This window comes from Pezoporus flaviventris, unplaced genomic scaffold (genome assembly GCF_033815535.1).
Source record: "Pezoporus flaviventris isolate CSIRO_AGI_PZ_B2104156 unplaced genomic scaffold, CSIRO_AGI_Pfla_v1 ptg000097l, whole genome shotgun sequence".
Taxonomy (NCBI): domain Eukaryota; kingdom Metazoa; phylum Chordata; class Aves; order Psittaciformes; family Psittacidae; genus Pezoporus; species Pezoporus flaviventris.
The window spans coordinates 3,540,266-3,566,154 of record NW_026892645.1 but is presented as its reverse complement, the minus strand read 5'-3'; the positions used below and the strand labels follow the sequence as shown (position 1 = coordinate 3,566,154).

General features: G+C 41.4%; 1 protein-coding gene across 5 annotated transcripts in view; it reads left to right on the top strand.

Moving 5' to 3' along the window:
• MAPKAP1 (MAPK associated protein 1) overlaps positions 1-25,889 on the top strand; it is a 97,694-nt gene that overhangs the window by 38,194 nt on the left and 33,611 nt on the right. For 4 of the 5 annotated variants that reach the window (XM_061477043.1, XM_061477040.1, XM_061477042.1 and 1 more), the window contains exons 5-7: positions 3,603-3,775; positions 8,841-9,017; positions 16,143-16,252. In XM_061477043.1, coding sequence (XP_061333027.1) covers positions 3,603-3,775; positions 8,841-9,017; positions 16,143-16,252 — 460 coding nt within the window. Of the gene's footprint in view, positions 1-3,602; positions 3,776-8,840; positions 9,018-16,142; positions 16,253-21,374; positions 21,487-25,889 lie in introns of all 5 variants that reach the window. The other variant, XM_061477044.1, reaches the window with a different exon arrangement.

The window sequence follows — 25,889 nt, the reverse complement described above, 5'->3', positions numbered from 1 at the left end:
TGTGCACACCACATTAGCAATAATTTGGGAAACAGTATCCCTGGGTTTTTGCCTCTTCAAGCCTGTGTGCGCTGCACAGCGCCGTGTCTCCTCCAATGAATTGCAGATAATGAAACATCATCTTTGCTTTGAGTGAGATGAAAACGCTGTAGAAATACCAAACAGGAATTTTCATCAGATCAAACTGTAGGAGAGCACTGGGTAGCCTTAAGAGAATCCATTAATAAAAATACTCAGGTAATTTTCTGTGATTTATCATATGTTTGCTGTGTATCCAGTTACTCCTCACTTCCTTAAAGGACTGGTGGAATATCCCATTTCTTAACAATAAAAGCTTAATGGAATCAGATTTGTGATTTCCTAGAAAATTAACGAGATATTTTGTCAATTTTATTCCAGACTTCATTTGTCAGAATATGCAGTGTCCAGTGACAAGCTAAAAGAATTTTTTGACAAATTAACTATGCCACAGGTGACAGATCAGGAAAATGTTAATTTAACAGCCCCTTTATGCTTCCCAGATTTATTGGAGGCTATTAAGGAAACTCCAAATGGTAAGGCCCCTGGCCCTGAATAGATTTTCCATTGAATTTTATACAGGATCTATTAATAAAGTTTGATTCTGCCTCTTTGAATATAGGTAATTGTACTTCATCTTCTGGGTCTCCTCAGCATTTGCAGTTGGAATACAATTTTTAGTTGAGAGAAAAAGGTAATTATGCTTCCAGTAGTGTCTGTAATCTGGTTCTGAATGATTCCCCCTAAAGAAGGGACTACAAGCACCATATAAAACCCACGAGTTATTACTAGTTAAATCCAGTGTGGCTAGGTCTTTGACTCTTGGCCACCGAGACTAATAATTGGATCCCTTTTATTCAGTCCCTCCACCTACAAATCCGTACCTAATAAGCTTTGCACAGATAAGTAATTGAGCTCTGTGGGACTTCCTACACAATTAATATTTTGCAGGACCAGGCTAAGGGTATGGATTCATTCCTTCCTGGAGACAGGTACCTGATGGTTTGGATTTCCAATGCTGATTCAGAACAAATATCATCAATTTGCAATAAACACAGCCGGGGCTTTCTCCAGGCCCCTTTGACTCTGTGATTGATCAGTCTAAGCCTTGACCCACGTTTGTAGCCCATACTAGTGTTTCCTACCTAACATGACAATGAATGTTCTCATTACTGATAGAAAGTCTTAATTGGTTTCCAAATCTCAGGTTCCAGCCTCTCTAATACCTTATGGCAATCAGTTTCACAGCCCTTTTCATTAATACACATATTTCACTCGGGCGTTTAAACATCTTGACTATAATAGCGATGCTTTTGAGCCATTTCCCAGAACTGCTGCTGTTGGTATTGCTCCCCTTGCTCAAAGATCACTTGGAATCCTCATCTGTGCACGACTTACCCCTGGTTTAAGCCACCCGTCATCTTGATGTTCATATATGTTTGAATATCAGTAATAGAGGGAGTTTAGACAAGCAAGCTGGAAAAAATAGACTGGAGGAGGTAGAGGAGATTGAGAGATGGGGAAGAACAAAGAAAAGTTTATTTCAAAACCACCAAACACAAAACATCAGCACTGTGTAGGGCATAAAAGAGAGAGGAGCGGTGTGACAGCAGCTAGACTGAGGCAAGTCACCCTCTTATTTGTGGCAGCTGTAAGATCAGGGTCCCCAGAACGTGTTTATTTTATTAATACATGTGTTTATTGATCATGAGCTTATAAAACAGTCTGTACTTGTAGTAGTGGCTAATGGAGTAATCTGGTCTTTTTGGTTATTAGTTACAGGTCTTGGCTCGCTTGTCCTTTCTCTGCTTTGATGCTGTGTGTGTCAATTTTAACCTTGGCATCAACTCTCACATCTGGTTGTCAATTTTTCATGGAGTTTCCCATTACCACGACTAAGCATTACTTACAACTCTGCCATCCTTGGATTTAAATGTGTAACTAACTTGGCATGCCAAGGAGCGGCATTAATTTCCTTGATAACTGCCATTTATCCATGCAAATGCAAATGTAGTTGAAACCACAGGTCTCCCTTCATGCTGGTACCTCGGTCATGCCCATACTGTAAGCGATGCTCACAGCCTTGTGTGTCTTTGTACATTGCCTTGGTTAATGTTTGCACCTGGGCAAGGGCAGGGGTACACTTTGAGACTGACGATTCATTACCTGATACCAGCTTAATTATCCTTAAAATAAATCCTGGAAGTAGGAAAGGAAGAGGAGAGGGAAAGAAACAAGCGCAAACCACTGTATTGTTTCAGCAGTTGTAGTTCTGCTGTGTTGATGATTTCCTTAGTGAGGGGAGGTCAAGGTGGTATCTCGAAGGGTCCCAGGCGCACTAGCTCACACTTAAGGTTTATCCAGACAAGGTGGAGTGTCCTGTATTCTGGTACAAATCTAGCATTTCCTTTTAAATGAGTAAAACCAATTTCTTCTTGCCTCCTCTTCCTGTATTCTTAAGGTATCTGCACTATAAAAATGCTTTCTGAGAAAAAACAAATTTGTTATATTTGGATGGATTTTAATAATACTTTTCGCTATGCCAGTATGAATAACTTTAAATTTCTATTATTTCTCTAATTTATAATCACGCTGAAGGATCAAATGGTTTTTAACAATATATTGAAATTAGCACATGGCATTTAACTCCCTGTTTTATACTCTCATTATAGATTTATAGTATTGAATCCTTTTATTCTGTTACTTAGAATTCTGGGTGATTAATTCAAGTAATACTTTCTTCTCTCAAGGCCCATATACGTATAGAGATATATAGTTACATCAGGGGTGCTTTGCAGAGGGGGTCAGGATGTACAGTCTTTTGTCTGTTTAAAAGATTACTGCTTTAAAAATGCAGTCCTGTCTGTGGTAGATTAAACGTTTTCTTCTTGCAATGCAAACTTTACAGATCTTTGTGTTGCTGAGTTTTATGGCTTATGTAATTGTTAATCTCCACAGTGCCAAATAGATCTTTTCAATACAGTAAATTCCAATAAAAGCCAATATTAGTTAATCCTTCTTAGTTGTTTTCAGATAGTTCAGGATAGTTTAATGGCTCATTGTATGTGTGATTTTGTTCTTCTCTTGGCAAACCAAGCTCAAGCCTAAGGTTTGTTTTTAAATGTTGTCTTAGCCTCCACATGTGATGATGTTCATTTTTGCTGTAGGACTCCCTTTAGGTTGTGTTCCCTGGTCTGATATCCCTGGATGAGCAGCCTGTGGTGTCTGTCAGGCTGTGGCCTACACTCTGAGTGTAGATAGTTACTGGGCAGTGTTAAACACTGCTGGAAAACCCATTTTTGAAGTTTTTTGGATCCTGCAGGAACACGGGTTCTTGCAGTGAAGTTCCGACTCTATGGAAATCTGTGAGATCACTGCCAAATATTTTATATCCTTTTTACAGATGCATTAAAAAGCAATAAAATAATTGGGATTCGAACATTCAAGCTTTATCCAGTTCTGAGTTGCAGCAGAGTATTTTAATCTTTCTATTGAAACGAATCCCACCCTCACTGCGTTTTGTGTTAGCTCTGTCGTGCATAGTTTTTGGTAATACATTCTAATGAAATATATTTTCTCGACAGGGTCATGTTGGTACAACGGCAACCAAAAAAATTGATGTCTACCTCCCACTGCACACAAGCCAAGACAAACTACAGCCCATGACAGTTGTGACGATAGCAAATGCCAAGGTGCATGACCTGATTGGACTAATATGCTGGCAATATACAAGTGAGGGACGGGAACCAAAACTGAAGTAATGTTCTTTCTTTACTACCTCTTGATCTCTAATTTTCTCCTCTGCAGCCTTTTTGCATAATGAAATGGATTTCCATGTCAATGTTTTCATAGATAAATCTTGGAGAAGCGACCTACACATTCATCAGTATTTCCTTTTGAGCAGCAAACATGCATCTGTATCCATTTCTCTTTCAATTAAACTACAGGGTGTTGTATAATGATAAGCATATGAAACCATGGATCTGTAAATGAATCATAATTTCAAAATGCTCTGTGTAAAAATAGTATAAATCTTATATCTTTTGGTGTCATGGACACATTTTTCATTTTATGTCCCATCTATTTTTTGGTAGCATTCTTAATGGCAAAGACGTCAAAATCCGGAACCCATCTGTAACTCCCTCTCTTGTTTGTTCTGAGAGGAGGTACCCAGATCCTGACTGGTTTATCTGCATGGTGTCAGCTCCTCCTACAGATTCATAGGGAGAGGAGTCACTGTACTGGGTGACAGTGTATCTTGGAAGTACTGTCAGTGTTCTTCCGAAACCGTGGAGGGGATTTTAGCCATAGTGAGCCTGCCTGAAAGCAAGCCAGAATTCTGTCATACAACTTCAGCATTACTTAACTTGCTTTCAGCTGTCATTTTGCTGACAGAATGACTTTAATTCGTTATACACATGTTAAAATATTTCTGTTTTCTGGGACTTGCCAGATATAGGGGCTAATGGTGCTTTTCTTTCTAGGTTATCCTGGACATATCATTAAAATACACAAATAAGAACCCTAAAAACAAAATAAATACCAATTTTCTTCAAAAATGAAGAATAAAATTACATTTTTTAATTCAGATTTTTCAATATCTTAGATTATCTTTGCTTACATCTGCATTGTGAAAGAATTCTGCCCCTAAGATTTCTGTGACTAGATAATGGCTGAGATTTGCTGTGCTGGGGAACTAGTGTTGTTTAGTAAGAGTTGTTGCTTTGTGATGGTAGTTGACATGAAGTACATAAAACAGTTACTTCAGAGCCACTCATCTGAGCAACTTCAGTTTTCAAACAGTTCTGTAAAACACTTCAGGTTTGACTGGGTCATAGAACATAAAATAAGGACTTAAAATAGTTTATTATAGCAGTGTTAGTGACAGATACTAGAAGAAAGTGTTAACTGGTTCATTTGGGTTTTTTTTCTTTATGAGCCAATTCTCACTTTATTGCTCCTGTTAAAGTTATTAGATTAACTTCATTTTTTCCTTTTGGCACTGAATTTAAGTTTGCTCTTTCAGCATTTTTCAGAAGTGGTTGAGGGCTTGGTAATCTCTCCTCTTGTAGCTCAGTTGTACAGGAGAAGGAGAGGTGCTGAGAGGTGGCTTGTGCTGCCCTTCTCGAGGATTAGTTGGTTTCTGTCTAGTAGATACAACCCAGAAAAGCAGCCCCACTTGAAAATAGTTTCGTGGATGTTGTTGCCTTGGATATTGGATTTCCTTTAGCTCTTCCCAGCAGACATATGAGATGTTTCAGAGGTTAAACACTTCACTTGGATTTGTCTTGTCTTTTTTTTTTTTTTTACACTGAAGGAGAAATATAAAATCATTTGCAGATGGTGCCATTTCCTTAATTTCTGTTCATTATAGCATAAGTTCAAAAAAGTGTTCTTTGTGTGTGATCAGTTTATTTCTTTATGAGTACACCACCACTAGCATCACTCTTTGGACATGGGTGTATTTTCCAGGAGCCCAGCACACCTCAGTGGAGTAGAGGTATTCCACAGAACATGGTTGCCCACAGCAAAAGCCAGCAGTGGAATGGGATGAATTTCACTCCCTGCCCTGAAGGATAAGACGTTATGATGTGTCAAAAGAGTGCTCCTGACCAAGGAGGCTGTCTCCTGTAATCAAATCTCGGGACAGAAATAATAATATAAATAATGGAGGCATAGTGTTCCTGCAAACAACCCAACAGCAGCCATTCCGAGTCTGAGTACAAATGCTCAGAGGAAGGGGCAGAGCCTCAAGATTCCACGTTCATTTTCTTGTGTAGTTCCTAATTATTTCTCGTGTCTCCATCATCCTTTTTTAGCACTGCTGACTGCCAGTCCTGTAGCAAGGATTGACTTAACTGTAAACTGACTCTCATCATTGCCAAATAAGGACAGCTTGTGCAGGTTACACATCCTGCATTTGCCGTTTGCTCCTGGTTCAGTCAGTTCAGAGTATAAAAAGACAAAATGGGGATCATTGTGACACTGCACTAGAATTCACAGAGTGCTTTGAATCTGATATACAGCGCATGCAGAATGACACATACACCTATTAGTAACACAGTTTGAGAATGATGAGGAGGTTGTAGACTTTGTAATTAAGAGGAACAACCCCTTTGTCTTTAGGAAAAGAATATATTACTGCCTAATTCTTTCCTCTGAAAGGTAGATGTAAGAGTCTAAAGAGAGTGAGTACTAACTGACAGCTTTGAGAACATTTTGTATTCAGTTAGGTTGCTTTTTAAATTGTAATTGTATTATATTTGTCTCTATTCAGTGTCTTGATACGAGGAACCACTGACAGTGTTAGCAACCATGTTCCTGTCCTCTTAAGCCTGAGCTTTGGTCATGACCCAGTGGATCATTCTCTTGCCAACCCCTGACAGATGTTCTGTAATGATTCTGCCTGCAAAAAATAACCAAAATCTCTTTCTAGGAATAAATAAACAGTGAGATGCAAAATTCAAATCGACTTCCTATTTCTAGAAGTTAAGAATGCTTTTACATCTGTCAGTTGCTGAATGCTTTTACATCTGGCCAAGCAAACTCGGGTTCTCAAGTCTTTGAACCTTGTAATTTGAAGTCTAACGTTCAGGACTTTTGATCTCATGTTGATGGAGGTACAAAATGCTGAGCAGTTTTATCCATTGGGCTTGATTTTTCAACAGATTGTGACTTAATCTGTGTTAATGTTCAGGAACCTGCTCCAGGTTTGAAGACTTTGGTAACACCTTTAATTTAATGGATATTGAATATTCTCAGTATAATTGGTGGAAGATAAGTTGTCACCACTACCTTTTTTTGGCACTTGGATTGCTTTGAGACGCACTGAATGTGTTCTGTTGCCTGCATGTCTGTATGTTCCTCCAGCCTTAATGAGAATTATGCAAATGCATCAAGTACCAAATGAAAATGTTAACTTTATTTATACAGTGCTCACCAGGCTGCACATAAGAAAAGTCTGTCAGATGAGGAAGTTAGAAAATCAGTGGTGTAAGGCACACCATCCTGGCTTCTTACAAGGGCCTGTAGGGACAGGATGAGGGGGAATGGCTTTAAGCTGAAAGAGGGAGATTTAGATGAGCTCTTAGGCAGAAGTCCTTCCATGTGAAGGTGCTGAGGCGCTGGCACAGGGTGCCCAGAGAAGCTGTGGCTGTCCCATCCCTGGCAGTGCTCAAGGCCAGGTTGGACACAGGGGCTTGGAGCAAGCTGCTCCAGTGGAAAGTGTCCCTGCCCGTGGCAGGAACTGGATGAGCTTTAAGTTCTCTTCCAACCCAAACCATCCTGGGATTACGATTTGTAGAAATCTAAATAGAATAAGAGAAGGACCCGAAAATGATGCCAGGCATTTCTCATTACATAAGCAGGATCAACCTGTATCTATATTACTCACAGCCTCTTTATTCAGCTTACTCCTAAAAAGACTGGCAACACTGCAAACCATGCAGCTTCCTGGCTGTGGGCTTTCCCTAGAGCTGGCTGAATTCTCCTCCCAGCACTACCTTTCACCAGCTTCCCTGAAAGTTCCTTAGCACTCTTGAAGCAGTTAATTAATTCTACAGCAATGTTCAAGTTCTTCATAACAGTCCAGAGACTCGTAGGGATTTCTTTAGTAATATTGCAGAATTTTCCAAATTCAGAGACAAACATTGCTGGATTGCCTTTTTGATAGCAAATCTACAGCTCATATTAATAGTAATGCATCATTAGTACCCATTTTATATAATAAATGTCTTAGTCACAACAAGGTGCATCTCGATCACCTGGACTAAGCACTCTCAATAAAGCACAGTTGCAACCAAAGGTTTGTGAATTAATTGAGAAAATTGCAAATCAGGTAGTCAGTGAAATAATTCATTGTCACATCCAATCAATAAACTTTGTAAATCAACTCATTTAATTCAAAAAATGATCTATATAGATCAAGCGACCAATTAAACAATTAGCATACACTTTGCAATTAATTAATTTAAGCATCAATCATGCAATTAAAACTCCAAATTTAAACGGCAGAGTTTAGAAACACACTGCCACGTGATCGTTCAGGCTATACTTCATGGTTGTGGGAAATGACTGAATGCTGGCAGATTTATGATAAGAAATACTTATTTTCAGGTCAATAACTTAAATAACAACACTTGAAATAGATTTTAATGTTAAGAAAATATAATTAATACCTGTTTGGAAGGTCTCAGTAATTATTTCCTGATGGGCCGTCATCTGTGGAAAGAAAGAGGCTTAGGTTTTTCTTTCCTATTTTCTTCACAGTGTATCTGTTCAAAACTCTCTTGTTCAGTTCTTCTTATCAGTCTATACTAATTTTTAAGTGATCGGACTTCTTAGATGTTTAGCAGAGGTAGCTTTTGTACTAATCAACTTCTTCACAGTTACTTGATCTATGAAAAAACAGACACTGCTTGGTTGCCTTTAATTCTACAATGTAATGAGCATATAAGTAAATAAATTATCACAAATGGGGAACTATTACTTCCAGCTTTATGAAGTCATGGAACTTTTATAGACTTCAGTATATTTTAATCACTGTCAGTATTTTGTTTGCAGTTCAGTTAATTATGAAGTAAGACTCAGTGCTTTACACAGAGGTTTGGGAGGAGGGTTCTGTTATCACATGGTTATGATAGCAAGGTATGTTTGGGACATGTTTATGTACATGCCATCGATGGCTTTTCAGTGTATTGCTCCTGTAGCAGGCACGTCTGCTGGTTTGTTACCTGCAGCCTTTAGTGACTGGTATGGATGGGCTGAACTGAATTAGGTTTATAGCATCCCTCCTGAATAAACTTCACTTGTCTTTGTTTCAGCGACAACGTCAATGCCTACTGTCTCCATATTGCCGAGGATGATGGCGAGGTTGACACAGATTTTCCACCCCTGGATTCCAATGAGCCCATTCACAAGTTTGGCTTCAGCACTCTGGCGCTGGTTGAAAAGTACTCTTCCCCTGGCCTGGCAGCCAAACAGTCGCTCTTTGTGCGCATGTGAGTATGGGTGCGAACGTTCTCCATCACTGGGCAACAGCAGTGGGTCATTTTCTTCTTTGCTTTTCTTCATGTGAATTTAACAAGTTCAGGGGCATGTGTATTCGTGGTTCTCTGCAGGCAGTCCCCTGGTCTGCATTCTGTCTTGAAGCAGGTAGAAAAGTAACTGCTGGTGGCAGCAACTGGGGTGAGCCTTCAGGTCTAAAACTGCAGAGAAGCAGCCCTTCTGCATATTATTACTGAAGAGCATTGAACTGCTGCACTCCTGCTAGTGAATACTTGGAATTCACACAAAGTCTGAACACATAATCTTCATTTTGCTCCTGCCATGCTGCTTATGAAATGAAGCAATCCTGCCAGGCGTATCACAAGGTTCACTTTTGGTTTGTGCAGGTTCCAGTCACACTGTTGAGCTGGTGAATGGTGTTTTTTGCCTGTGGAATTGCAGAATATTTAGTTCCTTCCACCTGACAGAAGAATGCTGGGTGTTGAATCTGACAGAGGGAGCATCTCTTTCACATACATGCATTTCTGTAGAGTCAGTGGATTTGATTTGGCTATGGATTTGTTTTTTTTAATTCTATGATCCTATGATTGTTTTATCTTCAAGATAATCCTGCATTTTCAGTATCCCCAGGAAAACACCAGCAGGTATATAGAAAATCCTGTTCTAATTCCATGCAATCAAAAAGAATAGCAAGTGTTCACTGCAGGTAGACCATTTAAGAAGTCTGTTCGTTAGAAGATTCTCATTTGTTGATATTTCATCTGCAAAAGGTCCCTTTTCTTTCTCAGCTGCCTCCTGCCTATATCCCCATTGCCTGTATGCAGTGCATAAATAGGGATTAGTATTTAACTGCAGCAAACACATGTGGACATCAGCTTGGAGGAGGTGAAATCAGTGTTCCCATGTGGAGCCTAGACTCCTCAGCAGGATCTGATTGGTGCTTGTATCAGGATTAAGGTCCAGCTGCAAATCCTGCAGATGAAATATGAAATCTTTTGTTTTAGCATAATCTGTGCTTGTGTGAGGACCTTTCTTCTAACTTGGCAGGTCCTGACAATTAGTAGTAGGAGAACTGCATCCTGCATCATAAGAAGCAGTGCTTTTCTGATAGGTGTTGTTTTTTTCTCTGTGTCCATATGTTAATTTGAAATTGCTTGTACTTCCCGTGCATATAGTTATTTGTAAAGATTTAGATTTACATTAGAATTTTTAATGAGTCCCCTAGATTAGAGGAATATTTGATCATCACTTGATCAAGGGACTGTTACTACTGCGAGTTTCAATGCGTGTGCTGTCTATTTTTGTAGGGATTCATTGTAAATTCTACATCTTCTTCCCTTTTTGCATCTCTTTTTTTACCTCCTCCTGCCAAAGTATTTCAGCTGCTGCTTTGTCAGGCTCGTGACTTGTAATGTTTATTAATAGCGAATCATTGTTGAGAAAGGTTGATGCTTCTGAGAAGCTTCATGGTGAAACATGGTGTTTGATTTCAGATCTCACTGTCCTGCATAGTGGATATATTTCCCGATGTTGTGCAGTTACCGAGCTGACAGTTATGGAACCCCGCCAGGGACCCCGTTTCAGCAGGACATGTTTGAGCAGAAACAGTTTGCAGAACTTTATACGCTTAAACTCCTGCCAAGGCAAACTCTTAGCCACTTGAGTTGGTTATAAATACCCAGTGGTGGTGGTTAGAAGTAGCCCACAGTGTATTTTATATTCTAAGCTGAATGTGACTGTCTTTGTGGCTATATAGAGTAGTAAATAATTGAGTTTGATTAGGGAGAGGGACCTCATTATCCCCCCACCTGTGCCCAGCTGGTAGGGGAGGGTCGAAATGAAGCCATTAGCTGTCTCTCTTACTGGCATCTCAAAGAGCTCAAATACATCTGTGTCTTATTTTCTTTTCTGGCACAATCAGTCGAGCAAGCTAAGCAGGCATGACCGAATTTGGCAAGTTCCAAGGACTCTGGCAAAGTTACACAAGGAGAAGACGGAGGGCAGTCATTCTGGCTTCTAACTGCCCATTAGTCTAGCGAGTTATGTTTTTGGAAACTGTCTGTTGTGGAAAGCAGTGCTTTGTCCAATGTCAAACACGGCACTCGCAAACAGCCCTCTTTGATGTGGAGAAGGATTTGTCAGGAGGAGTCAAAGAAAGCAACGCATTCATGTAAATGCATACTCCTTGAGATGATGAGGTAATACCTGAAAGACTCTGAACAAGGTAGCTTAAAATAAATCTATACTATCATTAGGGCTTTTTCCCTTGGAAATTTTATTATCACAACTTGCCGTACTCGATCTAATGGTGTTTCTAGGAGTTGTGGTTCAGCTGCCAGTTGGCACACAGGTGAAATTTGGCATGCGGTTCCTCTGCTCTGTTTTTTTCTGGTTTGATATTGTGTTTATGTTGCCTTGACTGTTATATATGTATTTTTCAAAGCAGCACTTCTGCTATACCTGATAGATTAAGGTTGAAAGAGTTTTAAAACACCAGGCTTTCATCGTACATCTACAAATTCAATTCAGAGCTTTGAAGAGTGTTTTTTACTTAGATTACAGAAGCACTCCCCAAAAGGCCCATTATCAGTTCTCACATGGGTGTAGGTAATCTACAAAGTACATTCTAGAATAGTTATGAAATATATGAAATACAAATTTCAGAAGGTTATGTAGGTACCGAAGCTCAGAGGGAAGGAAGGAGTTGGAGCAGGAAGTGGGCTTCTAGAATCTGATGATAGCTTCCAGCAATGTCAAAACACAGCCAGTTAAAGCACATAAAGTTATCCAAGGCTAACCTGAGATGCACTAAAGCAAGATCATTTAGGTTCAGGATAAAAACTTTGGCTGGCATAGTTACTGTGGTTAATATCACTGTGCACTTTATTGTAGAAATTACCCAGCATAAGTTAAGTACATTGCATCAACTGGGATTTTTAGTTTTAACTTTGCCTTTGTGCTGATCAAGTGGAAATCGTTATTAGTCATCCCCAGGCACTTTCAACCATGCCAGGCATCTTTTGCAGCAAGTTGTAAGGGCTATAAATTCCACTTCAGTGTTAAAAAACAGTTAAAAAACTAAGAAAACTGCTCCAGATTGGAAAGGCAGCTTTTGGAAAAGTTTGTTTCCCAGTTCAGAACAGAAGCCTTTTGTCCTTTCAGCATTAGGCTTTTGTCACACAAATAAGAGCCCATGGAGAGGACACTGCTGTTTCCATGCCACCTATGAGCACTTCCCCCCCCAGGGCAGCACCCCGGTGTCAGCCCACCCCACCGAAGCTCTTGCCTCTTGTGTTGTTTTCTTTTTCCTCTTCTGAACCTTGCCACCCTGGCTCCAGCGCTGAGGCTGTAAAAGAAGATGGAAAGCCAAGTTACCGCAGAATGATCACTATCATTAACATTCACGGGTGGTTCACTTATCATTCCTGACTGCACAGACATGGCAGCCGTTATGAAATGTCCACAGGTGTAGCACGATGATACATATTACATTGTGCCACAATGGATTTATGTATTCTGTAACAAAAGAAAAGTGTAATGAAAAAATACAGAAGGTAATCCTTTATTCCTCCACTGCACAATTTATCAGTAATGCCTGTGGATGATAAGTGCCAGGGATTTCCTTTGCTTGATTTAACCTTGTCACCCAGGTATGTTTTTGCAAAATGACAGAAAATACAAGCTAAGGAATTTCTTTGGCTTCCAATCTGTAAGCAGCAGTTTTAATTGATTGAATAGCCTCTGCTTGTCTGTCCCGTTTCCTAGGGTGCTAACTTATAATAAAGGTATCACACATTAGCAGGGTATGCTAAAACATGCCATTCATAATTGTAATAAAGGAATGGAATGGAAACATGCCATTCATAATTGTAATGAAGGAATGCTGGAATGAGGTTGAGTGGGGACAGTTCATGCCCATTATCAATGCGGAGTGTAGCTGGGAAGCTGCCTAGGTGAGGTGGGGATGTATTGCTTCCACAAGAGCCTCACTGTGCTGTTTCCACGTGAAGGCTGGTCACGGTAGATTGATGAGGTTTGAGGTGATCCAGTGTGGAGGGTGGCTCCAAGACTCCCTGTTTGTTTGATAGGAGACGGTGCGGGGCTTCTCCTCCGTGGCGGCACAGGAAACAGGTCCTGACACCTTGGCTTGACCCCAGCATGACGGCAGAATCCCTTTGGTCTGGGCTTAAATCCACCCTTGGCTCAGATTTGTGAGTTTACTGAGTGCTAAAATGTCATTATTGAGGCTCTGTGGTGTATTGTTAGAGAAAACCAGAGCTGCATGCCTGGTGAGCCGGAGCAAAGGGAGGGAGAATTGTGTGTCTGAACTGAGACGGGCATTTCAGATCCTCTGGCTCTGCTCCAGAGCAAATATCCAAAAGTTTACGAATGCGGGGTGCGCTTTACATTTCAGTGCTCTTGCCAAGGTCTCACTTACTGGATAGCACACTAAATATAGTAAAACACAGAGGTTTTTCTTATTTTGCTTTGATCAGTAAAGTAAACTTTTAAAGATTGTTCTGGGATGAGATCCAGCTTCTGAGGCAAAGAATGGCCGAGGCTCAGGCATGAGTTAGTAACAGAGTGTCAGGAAAATTAGTCTGACAGTTCTCAGGCCAGCTGCTCAATAGACAGAATCAACCAAGTTGGGATGGCCTGCAACACGAACGGGATCAACAGCAGCATGTGCTCTTTAGCAGCTGAAGTGTCAGGAATCAAAAGACAATCTTCCATTTACGGGGGTTCCAGATACATGTTGGTATCTGGAGCTGGCTCAGCCATGGTTGGTCACCATCAGGCACAAAGTGGGGCTGGTCATGGTGTCAGCTGCAGGCCCTTTATTTTATTTCTCTGTATTTTGGTTGCAGTTCTCTGGAAACCTTTCTGGATTGCAGAGCAGTTTACAGATTACCTGAAGGTACCAGATGTCTTTTGAACCAGTAGTTCTGGTGGTTAGGTCAGTGTATAAGGCTTTTCTTGTAGTGCTTCATTGACAAATGTCATGTTACTTAAAGCACAAAAGTAGTTTCTTTTTGTAACTATAGTCTGGCTGTTTAAGAGGTTTTTCACTTTAGAATGTCCTCAGCAGGTCAATTTGGGCTAGTGCTGTAGTGATTTTGGGAAGTGAGGTGGATGCCCAGGCAACTGCAGGGTAGCGGAAGGACATTGTCTGGTGCTCATGCACGTTATCTGGCTCCAAGGCAGCTTAAGGGAAGGTTTGCTCATCGCTGAAGAGTTGAGTAAGGTCTCTGCTCGCTATATGGCGTTAGTCAAACCCCCTGAGACGCTGGGCTGTTCCGAGGATGGTAATCTCACCACTGCAGGCATGGATGGTATTCCCTCATGTGGAGCAGTGGACTCAGTTCTGCTCGTTCTCTATGAAACACATGGCAGAAATAGAGAGGGAAAAAGTAGATGCGTGAAAAGGTTGGAATATTTGGTTTGAAGATGAGTAAGATAGAGTTATAAATATTAAATGGTCTAGAGAACATAAATTTGGGGCTTTTGGGCAGTTTTATTTTGCCAAGAACAAAGGGAATTGAGAATGAAATTCAGATGAGTCTCGCTCACAACTGATGGGAAGGAAGGCACTGTTTTATGGTAGTAGCTTGTGGGACTGTCTGCCCTGGGGTGTGAGGAGCCCGGAGGTGAGCTGCCCAAGGAGCTGGGGATGCTCTGAAAACAGACCCATCTGATACAATAATCACAGCATGGCAGGCTTTATTTGCAATGCATAAATGACCACCCTGTGGATTTCTTGACCATCTCTTCTGCCTGTTCCAGCCACTGGGCAGCTGATGTTGAGTTGGAAATCTTAATGGGGTAGATAAGGTAGCTCTGCTGTGGGAGCAGGGTAAAATGGGGCAGTGTGTGCTTGTGCTGTTCTCATGGATAACAGAACCACAAGTGAGTTGCAGGACATCAAGGTGGTGATCAGCATGTGCCCAGCCAGGGAGCTCACTTTCCACCATGTATGCCCTGTGGCCAGGAGGCATGTTAATGTATGGTGAGGGCTTGGAGATGTCATTTATTCATCTAGGCCGTGTCACAGCGTGGGCTGGGGATGCCACAGCTGAACTCCAACTTGTATTCCCAGTGTTTGTGTCTTAAAGTGACATGTAATATGCTCGTGTTTTTAATGATGTTATTGTGTTGCTTGGATTGCTTTTGACTGCCAGTTGCTTTTAAAAAATATTCCAGCTGTGATATTCATACAGAGCTCTACTCCCTGATTAAAATTCCTCGTTGCCAGATACAAAGCTCCTCCTCCTGTCTAAATAGCTTTGCAAACCAGGTTTTTTCCATGCAGTGCAAATCTCTCCCTGTGGGTGCCTAGCAGCTCTCAAACTGCCGTGCTAACTGTCTGCAGTGACATCTACTGACACGAGCAGAGATTGACTGCAAGGTCTAAGGGGCAAAATTCACTGATATATTAATCCAGCGTCTCTTCTATTATATTGTCACCTTCTCTGCTCCCCCAGCGATGCCATTTTTGGTGTTTGCCTGATGGTATCATCCATAGCCATTCCCATGCCATTGGCCATGTTTCCCCAAGGTATGGACTCTCCTGCAGGCAAATGCCAGGATTTTGTTCTGTGATGTACACAAAAAATAAGTCCAAAGAAAGCACGTTACTCAGTCTGCAATAATGCTGTACATTAATAGTGCTGCAGAGCTGCTGTTACTTCTCTGAGTGTTGTTTTTCCACTTCTTAATGATTTGTCACGTCTGCCACTGGGACTTGTATGACAATGACATTGCAAACTGTTTCTCTTGTATGCACTGAGGAATGCCTAACAGGTACTTAATAATGAGGAGATGAGGAGCTCTGCAGGTGCATTTGCTCATTTTTCTTTTTTAATGATGAGCACAAAATGATCAAAAATAAAGACAAATTATGAAAATCCTTACACACCTTGAATCTCAGCCCATTTCCTCCACTTCTGCCTCTGCCTTTCTAAGGGACTTTGCTTAGTTTCTCCTTTTAACTCACTTCTATCGCACAACTTTGTGAATTGTTGTGCCTAACGAATCCTTTGCTTGAAACTAATGAAAATTGCAGTGAGCTGCCCTGATGATGATGATTTTGTAAAAATGCATGTGCATCTGTCTTGCAGAAATGCTGCTCATGGATTCTCACTTATTCAGGTGGACAGTATGAAGGTCACCATGAAGGATATCTTACAAAAGGCCTTAAAGAGAAGGAAGGGATCACAGAGAGGCTCAGGTGGGTTATTTATCCTATTTTCTAGAGGGTAGGGTGTTTTGCCATGAGCATATTTTATGTATCTTTCTAATGGTTGTGAAAGATGCTCAGGTGTTTTCTGTGGGTATTGTGATTTTCAGCACCTCTCTGAAGCAGTTCTGTGCCCAGGTTTCTGTTCTAGATGCTGGCAAAATGCAGACAGTGGAGGAGCTGCATAATGTTTGCTGCAGAGCAGTATATCCATTACTGCAAATATTTATTTATGATAACAAAGCCATTTGCATTCAAGTCCAGCTAGCGGTAGTTTGAGATGATGGGTGGAAGTACAGTAAGACCAGTCTGTGATGGAATTTGTGTATGCTTTTAATTTGTGTAAGCAGATGATGCTTAGTATGATTTTAAATAATTTAAAGGATTCCTCATTACTTGTAGAGAAAGAGGAAAATTTACTTTCTGTGATGTTGTCAGAATTATTATAGATAAGATTTTCCAGTGTTTTAAAAAAGAAAATTTACTGTGCTTGCATTTGTATTTTAGAGCAATGCTTTTCCAGGGTGTAAATGTGCATTCACATATATGTTAGCGTATATATATTTCAAAAGTATAAGGTTGAGAGATCTTTCCAGCAACAAGAAATACTTACTGTGAGAAATTGCATCGAGTCTTGTCACGCAACAAAGGAACTTTAATATAAACCTATCTATATACTAGGGAAAGATAAGGATCTTGTCTTTGTAAATGAATGAAACCTCCTTATATACCCTTAGTTTTAACTATGGGAAAAGAAAATAAACCCTGGTCTCCTTAGAAGAAGTAGCTCGGCGCAGTTTTTAAACGAGTATATAATCTGTCATGGATTTAATTAGCTATCTTCAGATGAGAGCTGAAGTTTTAATAAAAGTTAGAAGAGATAACACAGTGAAGGACACGGATGAGCTGTCTCAAGGCCATATTCCAAGGGAACGATAAGAGCTGTAAAAAATGGCAGAGGAGAGCAATTGAATGAAGCAATGAAAATCTGATTCTCGTAAAGAAAAAAAAAGGAAGGGAGAGAAAGGGGGGGTGGAGAAGAGAGCTGCTGGTCGGGTGTTGTGGATGAGACCCGCCAGCGTCTGCAGCAATTTGGCCACTGGCCAGGAGTCATTGTTCACCCTCGGCTGTGGCGGCTCAGTCCAGATGTGCCAACTGCACGTTTCGGCTTTTGCCAGCTGACTGCGCCGTTTGATAACCAGCTCTCTGGATGCCCATCACTGGCCGCAGAGATAGAATTAAATGATGATGATCTTCCCACAAGTTGGGAGAGGAAACAATGCATATAAATCTTGATTTCATCTCAGCGTGAGAAGTCTTTATCCATCATCACTCATAATGAACAAGTCGTTAGCTGCGATGAATGGTGTTCTGGTTTTTTCAAACACCTCTTTTGTTCACTTTTTTGGGTGACTTTTATTTATTTCCTGGGGTCAGATTTCCCTTCCCTGAAGGGAGGTGGCTAAAGGCTTCACTTAGCTCAGTCTTTAAACTACTTTCCTCCTTTGTGTAACAGATGTTTTACTCTTTGTCCATTTGACATTTGTTTTTGCTTTTATTTTGTTAGTTCTGCTCAGCAGTTTAGAAATGGAATGGACCTGTCATTTACTGCTTCAGCTAATACTTAATTTGTTTCTACTGTTTTGGCACTCCTGCTCAGAAGCCTTTGTAGTAACAGGGTATATAAGCATGTATATATCATTTTGGGGTTTTTTAATTAAATCAGAAATCATTTGAGGTTGGAACAAGATGATCTTTTAAGGTCCCTTCCAAACCACTCTATGATTCTGTGATACAGATTTACCTTTATAAATTATCCATGTGACATCTCACCTCTTTGAGATCTGTCATCCCTGCTGTGGATATAACCACAGCAGAAGTCACAACTAAGAACATACTGGTTACTTGCAGGTCTGTTTGCTCTTGTGCTTGTAACTGGATTGCTTGAAATAGTCGGTGTTGCTTGCAGATTTCAGTTCAAGCTTGTGTACAGATGCACCCAGAATTAGGACCTGCAATTGTAAGCTTCATGAATTGAAGTCACTGCAAGAAGAGTGAAAGGTTTCTGCTTGAATTCCCGTATTACTGAATTTCATTAGTGAAATGTTTTATTATTGTTGTAGTTTAAATGTTGGTGAGGGCTCATAATGCTTTGTTGTCATGTAAGGCTGTCACATGGGCGAAGGGACTTCTCAGTTTAGGTATTTATGTATTAAATTGGTAAATCACAAATTGAAGTTTTTCATCCAAAACACCAATCCCTTATTCGCAATTACTTCCCTTATGCAGACTGTGATGCATCAGATTGCAGAGTCTGGGGGGGTTTGGAGGGTCTTGTCTATCATCTTTAAAACAGCAGAAATCACAGCTGTCTGCACAGAGGGATCCTCTTGCTTGCGCTTCCCTCTGGATCCGAATCCAGCCTTTCCCAGCTTCCTTCTGCTGCCCCTGGTCAGCAGGGTGGATGGAAATGATGCCTGGGCTAAAGGATGGTTAAAATTCGGGTTAAAACACAGTGGGCATGGACAGGCTGGGACAGGAGTGGAAAAAGATTTGGGCATTGCTTTTCATCCACCACCAGATTCCTCATGTTTGGCTGGATATGCCTCCTGCTTTCACTGGGAGATGCACAGATAAATGGAATTTAAGATCAGACTATTAGCACAGTACAGTCCTGCGCTGTTGGAGTTCAAGTCATTATTAAGCAGTGGATTAGGATGTCAAAGTTCTGAATAAAAGATAAGACATAATTTAGGAAGAGGGTTTCTTCTCATTCAGCAAAGCTTCCTTTCAAGTTGATTGTTCTGGTTTTTAAAAAGAACTAACCAAAAATAGAGCTAACATGTTTATTTAGAGCTTTCTTAGTAGTTTAATAAAACAGAAATGCCTACAAACCTTCCTGCACATTTTCAGTATGCCTCCAGACCAGTCTTCACAGGGCAAATGAATTCATTACATTTACAGCTTATGCTGTTTTCAGGTACTTGTGTAAGAAATTGCTTTGTGACCGATTTTCACCACTGACTTACATGACAGCTTTCAAATTGGTCCCTTGTTTGTAGGTAAATGCAAACCTTGGTTGGCTGTTTTGGGTGAGGAAGACATTGAAGAACTTCAGTTGTGTAGTCAGGAAGGGCATGTTCCAGAGTGACTACAGCTGAAATAGTAGGCTAGCTTTGTCTAATGATTTTATGCAGGCAGTAGTCTACAGTTCACAAGGAGGTTTTCCAACAAGCAGTTGAGTTGCAGGTCCCTAAAAATCCATCCTCCTCAGTCACCTCTGTGAGTTGATGACCTTGTCAGCCTTTCCATTTTTGACTTCTGTTTAAAACTGCATGAAATTAAAGGAAATGATATTCGGAGACTTCACAGCAGCCTTCCAGTATCTGAAGGGGGCCTATAGGGATGCTGGGGATGGACTCTTCATTAGGGACTGTAGTGATAGGACAAGGGGTGATGGGTTCAAACTTAAACAAGGGAAGTTTAGACTGGATATAAGGAAGAAGTTCTTTACTGAAGGGGTGGTGAGGCACTGGAATGGGTTGCCCAGGGAAGTTGTGAATGCTCCATCCTTGGTGGTGTTCAAGGCCAGGTTGGACAGAGCCTTGAGTGACATGGTTTGGTGTGAGGTGTCCCTGCCCACGGCAGGGGGGTTGGAACTTGACGATCTTATGGTCCTTTCCAATCCTAACTATTCTATGATTCTCTCTAGTTAGATATTATGTTGACCTGTCCCACCACAGGCGGCAGCAGCAGGGGATTCATGGGAATACTGAATCATCTCTTGCCACATGCCCAAATAACCAACTGGAAGAGGTACATGGGAATGGCTGAAGTTAGGGAAAGCCTGTTAGAACCAGTCAGTTCTACATACTGGAGGAGATAGATCTGCAGAGGAAATTGCCGAGGCAGATGTTTAATTAGTTGGAGTCAGGCTGGATAAATCAGGATAGGAACTGTCTATGCAGATATGCTGGTGTGCCTCCCTTTTCTCTGCACTGGTTTCATTGTCTTTAAAAACTAACTGTTCTTTTTGCTTGGGAAAGATGCAGCAGAAACAGTCATATAACCTCTCTGTTATTGTAATGGATTCCCTCGTGTACACTCATAAAATAGAAAATGTAATTGATGTTTTCTTATGGTAATGAAAAATAACTAAGTAGAATACTTTATCATCCATTTGTTTAACCTATTGCGTGCTCAGCAGCATGTATTGCACATGCATATTTTACATGAGAGCTGGAAATGAAACACTCCTGGTTGTGGAATGAGCTCCCAGAGGACAGTGGTCTAATCCAGCAGCGGACCACCTTGAGGGAGGCTCGGGGACACCTCTCATGCCAAGAGTGTTTTCTCAGCATAGCCAGAATGGGGGAGAAAGAGACTAAGGATGCAGCAATATCCTGGCCATGGCAGCAAAGAGGGGGAAGCTGACATTGGCCTGGTCAGTGCTGAGGTGCTGGGATAAAGGCGCTGTGGAGAGCCTGATATCCACAGATAGTTTAAGAATTGCTATGTCTAGATCTCTTTGAGGATGTTTTCTGAGGATCTTTGAGGATCTCTTTGAGGAACAGTGGGAGCACTCCAGCAGCTGATGGTTTAAATATAAAACTGGCCTGCAGTGTGGCAGATCTTCGGAAAGAGAGTCACATGCTTGGAATCATGAGCATAAGAACTTCTTGTTCTTCCTGAGTGTATCAGGGAAAATGCCAGACATGGTGCTGTCTGGGTTTTGGACGGATAGAATAAGGCAGTCTTGAAAAGCTTTTTTAGAAGGTGAGATTTGGGTGGTTTCGTCCTTGGTATGCTTCTCCTCCCTAGAAATCAGCGAGAGGTTTAATACTAACTTCTAAAAAAGGTAGATATTAGACATGCTTTTAAATCCCACGCGTATGCATTGCAGAGGAAGTTTTGTAGGTCACACAGATCATGTTGTGTAACTGTAAAATACCATTGTCAGGATAACTTGATTTGCTTTACCACTGAATGATTTTCCTATACAGTCAAGCCAGTGTGTATTTCTACCGACCTTACTCGTACCAAGACTTACCTGTTGCACAGCCTAGGAATTTAGGTTATGGTACAGATGTACATTTTAAACCCTACTTTTTAGGAAGACTTTCAGTTGGACCAAGGGAAGCACAGATGAAGTGCAGAGTGCCTTGTGTTCAGACACCACAGCACGGCTGAGCCGGGGTCTGACAGCATCCCACAATGTGCAGCAGGCAAGTTGATCTTATCAGGCTTTTTATATCTGCACTAAAGCCCGCATTCAATATTTTCTATAAAATATGCTTGCATGGCTTACGATGTTAAGAACATAAGAAAGATGATGACTTCATTCTTGGTACTTTGTATATCTTGATGCCATGGTGATTCTCAAGTCAAATACGTGCAGGAACAACATAACACACTTGAAAGTTATCTTCCTCGCCTTTGAGCTATCTCATTCCCTTTGCTCTTCCACAAATACATTCTGTGGGATGCCAGTTGCCTTTTCCTTCAGAGCTTGACTGAATGGACTATTAATACTAATATAAAGTAAATAAGAATGCAGAGGGAATGTGTACAGAGGCTTTGTTTTCAAACAAATTAGGCATTGATGTCAGTATACAAAAACCGAATGTGCTTTGAAGGAAATTAGAGACAAAACGAAACAGTGAAATGTTGGAATGATCCCGCCTGTTTCTGGTCCATGTCAGCCTCTCTTCATCTGGAATTTCTTGTGAACAGAGAAGCCTTGTCTGATTAATCTTGTCCGATTTTAAGGAGGAATTCTTTGCAGGGTGAACATGCTACTGATGGTTATTTAATAGCTGCTTCAAACTGCGAACGTCCGTGGGCCAGAAACACTCAGTCCTTTTAAGAACAAAATGCTATACAAGTTTAATTGTTATAAACAATACCTTCTGCCAACATTTCTCAGACATGACCTGTATTTTCCATAGGTTAGAGTGAGTTATTAACTTAGTATTCCGTTCAGCTTGGAGAAAGACTAATACTTTTCCTATAAATGAAAACAGCTGCTTTACAATAACATTCAAGTCCCTAACAGCTGTCAGCCAGTGCTTTTTGCATTCTTTAAAACGTGTAAAGTGACCAAAAATAGTCTGAAATAATCTTACTAGCCTGGATATGTGTATTATCTCACTGCCACAGGAAGCTGAATAATAAGGAGAGGGAGAAATCCAAGAAACAGGAATAGGACCTAAAAATAAGTCTCCATATCATGTTTTCATCTCTACGACAGAGTCAAAGCTGCACAGGCCACTTAAAATAATCTGTTCCTCCACCAGGTAACACAGAGCAGAATCTCTTACAAAAGCATGTTTTGTGATGGTGTATTATTCCTGAGTTTTGGATTTGTTCACACAGAGCTGTTAAGTTATCCTTCAGAACTTGGAGAACTGAAGCTCAAAGTAGAGCGAGCTGCATGAGGCTCATCTTCCATTCGGGAAGCAGCCAGGGAGCAGAGATCTGAGTTTTGTTTGAAAATTCACTTTCCAACAAAACAGTCTCAGCACCACTTTTAACTTCAAATCCCTTAAACAGGCTTTCTGAAACTGTTTATAAACACATTTTACCCAAAACTTACACAGGACAAAAGCACAAACAGCACTGCAAAGATGCTCCTTGAGTGAAAACCCACTTACTGTCAGGCCCATGGGAAATCATGCGGATGCTGCAATGCTGACGGTTTTCGTTTAAACCTGTCCCACAGTTTTCCTGTTCCTGGAGTATCTCAGCAGATATGTTTGTAAATACTTGGTCTTGCTGCTGTGGTGCCGGATTTCATTTGTCTTGCTCCTGTCTCCCGCAGACACTAAGGAGAGCTAGCGTTCCCAAAGTGCTGGGAAGGGCACAGTGGCTCCATGTCCCCGTGGCCAGAGAATGAGCCGGGGTCCTAGGTAAGCCTGTGCTCTGAGCTCAGGGCAGGGTGTCCTAGAGCAGCCACCCTTTGGAGCAGGGGTGGTGGTTCTCCTTTCCAAGTAGGTGCTTGCGTGTGGCAGAACACAAAGCAAGGGGCAAAGTGCTAATTCTGGGCACCTTTTGGATGGTGCCTGCTCTCCCAGTTCATGGTGGGGGTTATCAGGGTGTTGGAAAGTGGAGGAGAGGAGGAACTGATGGGCTGTGGATGTTCAGGCCAGGCAGGACCCATTCACTCAAAGGCCTCCTGACATGTGCCAGTGTGCTGCTGGGTTGGGGCTGGGGTGGCTGCTCTTACTGCAGGAGCAGCTATAGGTCTTGCTTGGCATTTTGCTTCCTTGTCCCCACTGGTAGGCAGAGGAATGGGACAAAAAGCAATGGGCGAAAAGGGGGGATATATCTGTATTTGTATCACGTATACATGTATTCATTTATATATATAAAAAAGGAGAATTAGGAAGATAAACTATGTAAAACCATAGCCTTGTGATTAAAGCATTTTTCAGAGATGAACCACAATTAGAATAAACTGCCATTAAAGTTTGATACTGTCATTGCATGACGGTAACTGAGGAGTTTAAATTTAAAAGTAAATATGTTAGAGTAGGCGATGCATATGTTTGCTCTGACTCTTAAGGAGATGGAAGCCCCAGCATCTGTGACAGTGAAAAGCCAATTAATTTGTAGTTCCTTGTGTTTACATGCATGCTTTTCTGCTTAATGGTAGTTTTGAGTTTCTCTGGCTTTCAGTGCTTTATTTTGGATAATTGTAGCATCCCTGCAGAGTCTTGCACCCCCAGTTACTGAGTGGCTTTACCTGGAGATGCTTCAGAAATCCTGGTTTTCCTTGCATTAAGCTGTTTATATTAGCAAGATTTAAATTAAGAGCATCATCAGTATTTGCAGGTCTTAGGTCAAGACTTTACTACTTTACAACCCTTTTGCCAAAGAGGCAATGGAGTAATGAAGGTGCAAACAAAGCACATAGCCCAGGCTGTGCCAGGTTTCGGTGTAGTAACAGAGGTGCAAGTGAAGTGCGTAGCCCCTGGTTGTCCCAGGTTTCTCCCTGGTTGGCCAGTCCCATGCTAGGCATGGTGAGGAACTGGCTGTCCTTGGAGAGGTTCACCTCTACCAGGTTGTGCCTTTCCATACCCCTTGGGCTTAGCACTCTCTGCCCCCCCCCCCCCCCCCCCCCCCCCCCCCCCCCATTCCTGGAGCTGTGTTTGGGTCTGATACTCACTTGCTTTCTGCTATGATGTCTCTTGGGGAAAGAGGAAGGATTGCTTGCTTGTTATTCTCATAGTAGTTTTTCCTCAGCAGGATTGGTGTTGCACAGGGGGAGCCCCTCTGTGCTGGAGAGGGTGCGATAGAGGCTGCTCAAAATGATTTCCTTCTGCCTACAAACTCCATCTCTGGTTTGTAGCGGTAATAATTTATTTCAGCAAGCCCTTTCTCACCAGCCTGCTGATGCTGAGCAGACACTGATGTGATGAGGGGATGGGGGTGCTGGTGTGCGTGGAACAGCTCGTCGGGAATAAAGTTTGTGACTAGTTTGTCAGGATAGAAATAGCTCGTTAGTCCTGTGTGCTTGGGCTGATGGGATTCTGGACATTAGCCTGAATGGGTGAGGAAAAGTTTTTGTGCCTGGCCTCTGAAATGGAAGTGAAATATTGAACTGGGTCTATTTTAGAGCTGTTGGTATTGAAATCATACAGTTATGGGTCTTCTGGATTGGTAATAAAGCTGTAATTTATGTGACATTTTACATTCTGCAGTTCAGTGTTCGGATGATAGAGACTTTTTGTTTCTTTTACCCATTCCAATGGAAAAAGGATAATGCTGATACCCCAGATACCTTTATGGGGCCATCTCCTTCCTGCTAGTGTTTTGTGAAATGCACCCTCCCAGCCTGTTGTATTGCCCCAGGACCATCACTTGCATGTCTGTGACCAGGGGAAAGTGCTTTCTGACTCAGGCAGAGCCCCAGTATTGATCTGCATCACAAATAAGCAGCCAAGCTTGGGCTGCAGGATGTTCACCCTGGTGCCATCTCTTGGGTAGCAGAGCGTGGAGAGGACTCAGGGTGCAGAGCTGTAACGTGTGCTGCTCTGCCAGTACCCCATGCAGCTCCCTGCCCTGACATGGTCCCCTAAATTTGTGATTAGAAAACCCCAGCAAGTCTGTATATTGTATTTCTGCTATACATACATCACATTATGGATCAAAACGGATGATTTCTTTCTCCTTTCAGCTTTATTTAGAGCTATGTATTGCTAAAGCAAAAAGAACAGGACTCTAAAGCAGCAATTAAATAAGCACTTCTGTTAGTATACTGCAAAGACTGGTTTGCTGCTAGTCATGCTGCATGTTTTCTATGCTACAAAAAAAGCAATACATAAATGAAGTGTTTGTTTCTTTTTAAGGGGCTTTTGACTAAATTCTTTAATTTCACTGGCTGTCAAGGTAGTGTTAAGTAAAATGGGTTTGAACTGCTGTAGTTTTTGTGTACTGGACTAGATGTCAGAAACCTTTGCCATCACTGGAAATTCTGTCACTCTGGATTTACTATCTGTTTCCCACAGCTGAATTCTTAAGCAGTGTGATTTAACACCTTGGCTCTCCATCAGCCGGTCCTGGCATTTATTTGAATGCATTACACCACTGGTTTCCATAAACTATTTTACAATTGTTTCATATAAAT